This window comes from Crocodylus porosus, unplaced genomic scaffold, assembly GCF_001723895.1.
Source record: "Crocodylus porosus isolate Cpor-Errol unplaced genomic scaffold, CroPor_comp1, whole genome shotgun sequence".
Classification (NCBI taxonomy): Eukaryota; Metazoa; Chordata; order Crocodylia; family Crocodylidae; genus Crocodylus; species Crocodylus porosus.
The window spans coordinates 147,498,561-147,507,352 of NW_017728886.1; the positions used below are offsets into that span (position 1 = coordinate 147,498,561).

General features: G+C 43.7%; 1 protein-coding gene across 2 annotated transcripts in view; it reads right to left on the bottom strand.

The window, feature by feature from the left end:
* SLC22A23 (solute carrier family 22 member 23) overlaps window positions 1-8,792 on the bottom strand; it is a 183,735-nt gene that overhangs the window by 30,753 nt on the left and 144,190 nt on the right. The window contains exon 6 of one of the 2 annotated variants that reach the window (XM_019542691.1): window positions 4,927-5,022. The exons of the other annotated variant lie outside the window; for it this stretch is intronic. Within the exon in view, the coding sequence (XP_019398236.1) occupies window positions 4,927-5,022 (96 nt within the window). The remainder of the gene's footprint in view (window positions 1-4,926; window positions 5,023-8,792) is intronic. 2 annotated transcript variants of the gene reach the window in all.

An 8,792-nucleotide genomic window follows, 5' to 3' on the forward strand; every position in this document is an offset into this window, starting at 1 on the left:
ACTTCCCTGCTTGTCTGAGCAGGCAACTTGGGTTCGGGCTAGCCTACCTGCCCTGTGAAGGGAGGTTTGTGGGGAAGGTGCAAGGCATTCCGGGATGCTGGGGGACTGTGAGTTAACTTGAATCTGGACAGGATCTAGGACAAAAGTTCAATAAACCAATTTAACCTAAATCAGTTAAGATTTCATAGACATTAGGGCTGGAAGGGACTCTGCAAGATCACTGGGTCCAGCCCCCTGCCCAAGGGGCAGGAAGCCTGCTGGGGTCAAATGATCCCAGCAAGATAAGCATCCAAGCGCATCTTAAAAACATCCATCTGGGAGGAGCCTATTCCAGACTCTGGGGACTCGGGACGGTAAAGAAGTTTTTTCTTATGTCCAACCTAAAACATTCTTCCCAGAGTTTGCGACTGTTAGACTGCATCTTCCCTCAGGGTGCCCTGGTGAACAGACATTCTCCCTGTTCCTGATGCATACCCCTCATATACTTATAGACTGCCACCAAGTCCCCCCTCAGCCTTCGCTTTTTCAGGTTGAAGATGGCCACGCCTCTCAGCCTTTCCTCATAAGACCTGTTCTCTCGTCCTTGGATCATGTGCGTGGCTCTCCTTTGGGCACTCTCAAGCTTCTCCACATCCTTCCCAAAGTGTGGAGCCCAGAACTGAATGCAGTACTCCAGCTGCAGCCTCACCAAGGCTGAGTACAGTGGGAGGATGATATCCTGGGTCTTGTTTGAGGTGCATGGATAGATGCAAGCCAGAGTTTTGCTTGCTTTGCTGGCTGTGACATTGCATTGCTGGCTCATGTTCATCTTGTGGTCAGTCATGACCCCCAAGTCTCTTTCGGTCACAGTGCTAGTGAGTGTAGCACTGATAAAGCTATAAGTATGATGCTGATGCCTTCCCTCCCCCCCAAGGTGAAGCACCTTGCATTTCTCAGTGTTGAATGCCATAAGGTTTTGATTTGTCCACCTTGTGAGCCTGTCCAGGTTGGCCTGAATCACCAGCCTATTTTCTAGTGTGACCACACTTCCCCACAGTTCGGTGTCATCCACGAACTGAATCCACATAGTTTATAAATATGTTAAAGAGTACTGGTCCAAGTACGGAGCCCTGGGGGACGCCACTGGTCACCATGTGCCATGTTGATGTGGTTCCATTGACTATTGCTGTCTGGGTCCAGCCACTGAGCCAGTTCCCCAGCCATCAAACAGTAAGGTTGTTGAAGCCACAATTCCCCAGTTTAACCATGAGGACTTCATGGGAGACCAAGTCAAAGGCTTTTTTGTAGTCCAAATAGATGATATCAACCTCTTTTCCTTTGTCCAGGTGATGCATCACCTGGTCATAGAAGGAAATGAGGTTGGTCAGGCAGGGCCTACCTGCAACGAAGCCATGCTAGCCATCTTTCAGAATGCTGCATTCCATTAGCCTGATGTTGATCATTTCTTTGATGCTTTTTTTCCAATATCTTTTCAGGGATTGAGGTCAAATTAACTGGTCTGTAGTTCCCTGGATCTTCCTTCCTCCCTTTCTTGAAGATAGGCACCACACTGGCCCTCTTCCAATCCTCAGGAACCTCACCCAAGCACCACGAGTTCTCAAATATCCTCGCCATTGTCTGAGCTATGATGTCAGCCAGCTCTTTTAGCACTCTTAGGTGCATTCCATCTGGACCAGCTGCTTTGTGGATGTCCAGCCTCTCCAGGTGTTGCCTTACAAGACCTTTGCCAATGATGGGTGTGTGTTCTCTCCATACCCTGGCAATCCTGCTTCTTGTTTGGCAGGGTGATCCCGCTGGGCTGGTGGAAGACTGATGCAAAGTAATCATTAAGGAGATTAGCTTTTTCCTGGGTGTCGGTTGTCAGCTATGCAGCACTTAGTTTAGCAAGAGTCCAATGCAGCCCTTGTTTTTCTTCTGACTACCCATGTATTGGAAGGAGGACTATTTGTTGTCCTTGATTCCCGTAGTCAATTTGAGTTTGGTTTTGGCCTTGGCTTTCCTAGTTTGCTCTCTACAGGTGTGGGCCAGTACTGGATAATCCTCCTTGGTGATGTTACCCAACTTCCAACACCAAAGCTGTAGGCTTTTTTCAGATACAGGAGGTCCATAAGTTCTCTATTTACCCACAGGGGGCACCCAGCTTGTTGTTACCTTTCCTACAGGCTGGGATGGACTTCCCTTGTGTTTCAAGGATCGCATCCTTAAGGAGCAACACTTCCTCATGGACTCTCCTCTCTGTTAGATTCTGGTTTCTCAGGGCCTTGGCTACCAGACTCCTGAGCTTATGAAAGTTGGCTTTCCTAAAAATCAAGGATTTCTGCATTGCTGACTGATTTGCCAGCTTTGCAATGGATAGAGAAAGTGAGCAACTCATGATCACCATCTTCCAGCTTCCCTTCAATTCTCAGGTTGCTCACTAGATCATCCCCTTTGGCCAGTACCAGATTCAGAAACACCTTACCTGTTGTTGGCCCGTAGACTTCTTGAGACGAGTAGAGTTTGTCAATGCATTAAGTCTGATACTGATACTACATGCATCCAGGTTTAACTTCAACAGGTTTCGGGCATTTGAAAGTGGTTTATGTGCACTGAACTTCTATTGTTTTACAGATTTGAAATGGGTTCCGATCACTGTTATTTCTGTCCCTAGCCTCTAAGGATGTTTGTAGGTGACATTTTAAAGCAGGTTTAAAGCAGGTTACATGCCTTTTGTGCCGCTTTAACGGCATTGCTGTTTGCACATTCAGCGGCGTATTGCACGTTAATTTCAGCTGCTGCAACACAGCCAGCGGCATAATGTGCCGTAAAAGACTTTGGGATGCAGCAAATGACTTTGGGGTGCTGCAAAGTAAAACACTTCCAAGGAGTTTTAGTTTCCTACCCTACAGCCATGAAGGGAGACTCCGGACTCCGTGTGGCTCTGGGGCTGTGGAGACAGACCATGCAGGCAGCCTGGGAAGGCAGGCTCCACAGAAAGGGAAAAAGCAGAGAGCCTGATCTCTTCCCCACAACCCAACTGAACCTGCCTGAGCTGTGCAAGGGCCCTATGCTTCCCTCTGCAGCTGCGGTGCCCCCTGGGACTGCCCAGGCCAGGTACCTGCAAGTGGGTGCCACTGCTGCCGTAGAGGGAAGCACTGGCCCCCCTTCCCTTCCCCTCCTGCAGCTCAGAGGTTGCACTGCCCGCCAGTGGTATTTTTAAAAAAACCTCTGCTTCTACGTAGGGAGAATTAAACACCCAGATCATGTACAAATGCCCTAAGTCAGTGCTGGCTTCTTAACAAATCAAGCAGGTTCCATTTCAGATACCAATTGCTCTTCACAAGTGTCATCACAGAGCTCTTGGTGCAGAATGAACACAAATGCTTACTTGGTGATTCTGTTCTGAATCCCCTAATTAAAAATAACTCACACTAAGCATTTCAGTCCTTACAGATACATAAAGGATGTTGAGTATGTGGAAGAATCCCTCTCTGCTAATCAACTCACAGCCCCATTAGATGCTTTTCTGCACTTCAGAGGCATCACTCTTTGTAAACTTTCCACTCAGGGACACAGGAGGAAACCTATTAACAAGAAAACTCTATATAACCTTAGTGGAAGATACAGCTTCTCATTAGGAAATTTAAGTTTTATGTGAGGGAGAGAGAAAGAAAGAATGAACCTCTCAAAGCCTCCAATTTTTCTGCACAGACTTTGATACAGTTGAATTCTCATGGGATCTTCTACATTTCAGAAGTACTGCTTTCAGATCAAATTCACTCAAGCCCTTTGCTACCAAACTAAAATGCATGCTTATCTACCTCTCCATTACCACCTTGTTACAAAGAGAAGCAGACATAGCTAATCAATCAAAGCCCAGAGAAAAAGCAGCCAAAACTGCCAGCATCCCTTAGGGATGGCCTCTAGTAGATGTTAGTAGCCATAACACTGAACACTTTTCAACACAGTGTTGTACTGAAAGCACCACACAAAATTAGTTAAATTCTTACAGCATCCATTTTGCAGGAAACAGGGAGAGATTAAGGGTTCACTTGTCAATCCACGTCAGTCAGTGGAACAGAATGGATTAGAACTCAGTATCCCAATTTCTTACCACCATTCTCCTAATCTCTGGAACCTCTCTCCAGTAAACTTAATTTAAAAATAAAATGTGTTAAAGGAACATAATTATGGTTAAGTATAATCAAGTACACTCTGGTGTTTGAAAGCACCAGTATTAGCTCACCTGGTCAACAGTAATTAGGCACCCTTGTGTACCTGGATTATGATACAGTTCAGAATGATGTGATCACATGCTATTTTTCCCCCCTGCTAGACTTCTGCCTATTTGGTGAATGGGCAACTATTCAGTATTTCTTATTCTCCTTATTCAGTGGGTGGTCCTAGTTTTGTTTAACAGAAGCCAGGCAAACCCTCAAAATTACTGATTTCCGCATGAACAGGTATATGGTGCTCTGAGTATCTGATGCTACATAAACATAAATTAAATAATCTCCACAAGTTTCCTGTGAGTTGAGCAGGGGAAGATTATCCCTATTTCACAGACAGGGTACAGAAAAGGGATCAAGGAGAAAAATCCCTTAATTTCAGGAACCCCGCTTGAGATATTCATGCCGTAATTTTTCAAAGTACTTAGCATTTAATAACACTTTACACACCTAAATTATAATTCCCAAATACGCAGCTGTGAATGCTCAGTACTTCTGCAAAGAAAGCTCCAATATTTCAAGGTAGGTAACCAGAAAATGCAACACACACCATAGGTGAGCAGCTATGAAAAATTTGGAATGATTTGCCCAGTATCACCTAGGAGCTCTGTGATGGGCACAGGGAAAGAATCTAATTCTTCAGGGTGGAATTCAACTTTTTTAGCCACAAAACCATCTTTTGCCTCCCTGTAGTCCCCTGCCTCGTTTTACTACACACCTTCCAACTTCTGCAACAAATGAGGTAGGGATCCTACAGACAACAGCTTTCTTCCCACAGCATCATCCATCCTATGCACTGAGTTAGGCATGGGTCCTGTGGAAAAAATAGGGTGTAATCATGTTATTTAAAACTGTATCATAATTAATGCATGCCAGGAAGCCAAATAAAGGTTGCATAAGCAATGCAAGGATTCAAGTGATCTAACATTTATTACATTAAAAAATTAAGGCATATTTTCTATATTTAAAACTGAAGACATTCCTAATTAAAATGTCTGGAATCAAAATGAATCCCCACATGCAGGGTTTGGATATATATAAGCAGAGCTTCATTCCTCCCATTTGAGCTACTGGTAGCACTAGCAGACGGAGTATGTGGGGCAGGCATGATAGGAAGAATTTGCCAACAGCTATGTAGCTATTTTTGCTATCATCTGGAGAATGCTAGACTCACTGCCTGGTTCTGAAACCTCTTATCAGTCCTCGTTCCAACTCTTGTTGTCCTCTGCAGCAGCCTACACAGCCACCACCACTGGTCTCTGCTCCTTCTCTGTTCCTACCCCCACCCCTTCCATATTCCTTAAAATTATTCTTACCATCCCTGCCCCTAAGTCAACTGCATCCCATTGTCTGCTCCCACCTCCTTAATCCCTCCAGTTCCTGTCCCCTGACATGCAAAGAAAACAATCTTTCCCCACATAAATACAGCATTGCATTTCTCTCTCCTCCCTTCTCCTTCAGAGTGTCTGAGCATCAGCCAGGGGAGCACTGAGAGCAAAGGGCAGGGGAAGGGGTAAACAACAGAACACAGGAGAAAGGCAATCTTCCTCCCCTTGTTTCCAGTGCTTGGGTCCTGCTCAAGCAAGTCTGCTGAGTTGTGCGTAGGGACGGCACATGCACATGAAAGAGCAGGGGCTCATGCAGAGTATCCACAGAGAATTTAGCTGTGAAGTTCCAGTGAGCATCTCCTGAGCACATGCAAACCACATTGGTTCGAAGGTTTATAATTCAGGTGGACATTGAGAGAAGGGAAAAGTGTTTCACCCTGGCAAAAAAGGTTAGCCCTCTGGCTACTGCCAAATTTCAAGTCCAAGCTCCAAGGCACTTGAGCATTAGGGATGTTCAGTTAAATGGGGTTTGTTGTACTACATATGCATTTTTCCTTAATCTCATAGTCAGAAATGGCTTAACTGTTTTAGCTGAAAACTTCCAAAAAAGAATCAGCCTGAGACTGATACTCAGCCCAAATTATTCAAACTTGGGGAAAATTATAAGCAATTGAAAACAGGGTCTTGCAGAGGGAAGCATCAGGTAGTCTTAATTTGACTACAGTGGTTCTCCCCCTTTTTAGACGCAAGGTACTCCTCTCAGTTTTCAGAATTTAGCAGCATCCCATTTAAAAAATAATGTAAATGAAGTATGAAAATTGTAACATTATTTATTAACAAGTAACTGCATTACAATATTATAATATAATATGCTCCCAGCTTTGCCTGGCCCTGGCACATTTGCTCCCACCTAGACTCCAGAACACCAGGACATGGGTCCAGGTCACCCCTGGGGCAGGAAATGGGTGAGCTAGTTTCTGGTCTTAGCTACGCCTAGGGCCAAAATGGACAGAGCCTGGAGACACCACACCAGCAGGGATGAGGTGCCAAGCTATACACAAGGCATATGGGGGCATGGGTTACGGAAAAGTGGTGATCAACCTTCCTCATCCCAAGTGGGGTAACTCTGCCATGAGAGCTGTTCTTCCAAGGACTCTTGCACTGGGGACCAGAGCCAACTGGCCCCATAGCCCCCTCCCACTGGCCCTGGGAGTGTACAAGGATCTGGAAGACAAGTCAAGTAAGGCTGAAAAATGCGGCTCTGCATTTGCACACGTACCCACCCAATGCAGAGCACGATGCTTAGACCGACTGACACAGGGGTCACCAGGGGTCGTCTCTTGTCCATGGAACTCTGGGGCAGGTTGTGGGGGAGAAGCAAATGCCTTGCTTACTTCCTGGCACAGGGACTGGGCACTGCAACACCCTTATAAGCATCTTGTGGTACCCCAATTGAAAAAAAAAAAAAAATCACTGCTTCACTGTCTCATAAAACAGATGTTCTTATGGGTGTTTGCTCTGGCTCTTCATCCCTACTATTCTTTATATTTAGAACCCATCATCCCTTCCCCCTGGTACTTTTGCTGATCATGAGCAAAAGCCTAGCTACTCACACCCAGTTATTGCTCATCACTTGGAATATACAGCAAAAGATCAAAACAGAACTAAATGTGTTAAAAAAAAAAAAAAATCATGGCAGCAGTTTGCTCAGTAGCAGGCAAGGTAAAATAATTCTGTTCTTGTCTAAAACACAAATAAATAAATAAAAGCCCCTTTCTTAAAGTTACAGCTTTCATCACAGAAATCAGGACAAGTATGTTGCATGTGTCATCATAGTACCACCACAGTAATACATCTGCAGTGAATATGGTACATATACATGTTTCATAAGCTTTTTTGCTGTTCTACTTAAGAAATGACCCCCCCCCAATGGGGCAAAATGGTATTCTGACACCAAACTCCATCTGTTTCCTGAGCTATGATGTACCACATGAATATACTGCTTATCCCTATGTGTACCTGTCTAATGGCTAATTCTATCTGCATTTATTCCTTTACACTCTTGACTCCCATACACCGATTGACCCTATCTTGGAAATGAACATCTGTGTCCTGAATGTCAACATGTGTTATCGTGTTTAGTTTTTCATCCAGAGATCAGCAAAAGCGGGATTTCCTATTCAATGTGGTCAAGCAGTTATTTTTCCATCAAGAAGTTTCTAAAATGTCTCTTATATACAGAAAGACAATGAGATGCAAACAAGGACAGGTTTCCATGGAAGCATCAGGTCTGAAACTCAGATAATTACTGATTTAGATTTCCAAATAGCATATAAACAAAAACAAAGATAAGGCTGCATTCTAATTTGAAGTAGAACCTGGTTTACTCCAGCTAAGGATGTTGTCCTTCATCTCAAATATACAAAATTACCAGAAAAAGAATTATTTAACACAGGATACCATTCTTTAAAAAGGGCACAAGGGGATTAGTGTCAAAATCCTTCAGCAAGCCTCTCAGTTCTTGCCTTCCTCAAATGGATCCTTCTTCCACATAGTTCTTTGTGATTTATATTTTTATTTGGGTAAAGCAACTCTGTCTTTCAACTGCACTGAAATATCAGTCTCTTCTTGCTTTCCAGAAGGAAAAAACTCGGATTAGAGAGGGTAGAAATTCCAAACAAATGTTTTCGCAATCAAAAAATAAAAGTTAACATTTTTCTGAGTCAACATTGCTAAAACAGTTCTCTTTGTCCAAATGATTTTTTAACAGACATTTTATTGAAAATATTTAAAAATTGTTATGAGAATACGTACTGATTTTTTCATTTATTAAACAGATTTCAACACTTCAATAATATTCGGATTAGCTCTAAATGATATATCCAGATTTCTAATATGCATAAAAAAAGTGTAAATGTTAAAAAAACCGACAAAATAAATTGTTGTGGGCAAACATCATGGTACCTGCTTAGCAATTAACAGGAAAATAGCTGTAAAAAAAAAGATTTTTCCCTTTATTCTGATGCTCAGAGAAAAATGAGGTAGGGTGCCTCAAAGCTTGTCTTTATCCCAACCATGTAGTTGGTCCAATAAAAGATATCACCCACAAGAATTCTGGCTTCTTGCGTGAAGGCTTTTGACACTGTCTCTCACCCTGTTCTCATCAAGAAACTGGGGGGCTGTGGTGTAGACACCCACACAGTCAAATGGGTCGCCAACTGGCTGGAGGGCCGCACCCAGAGGGTGGTAGTAGATG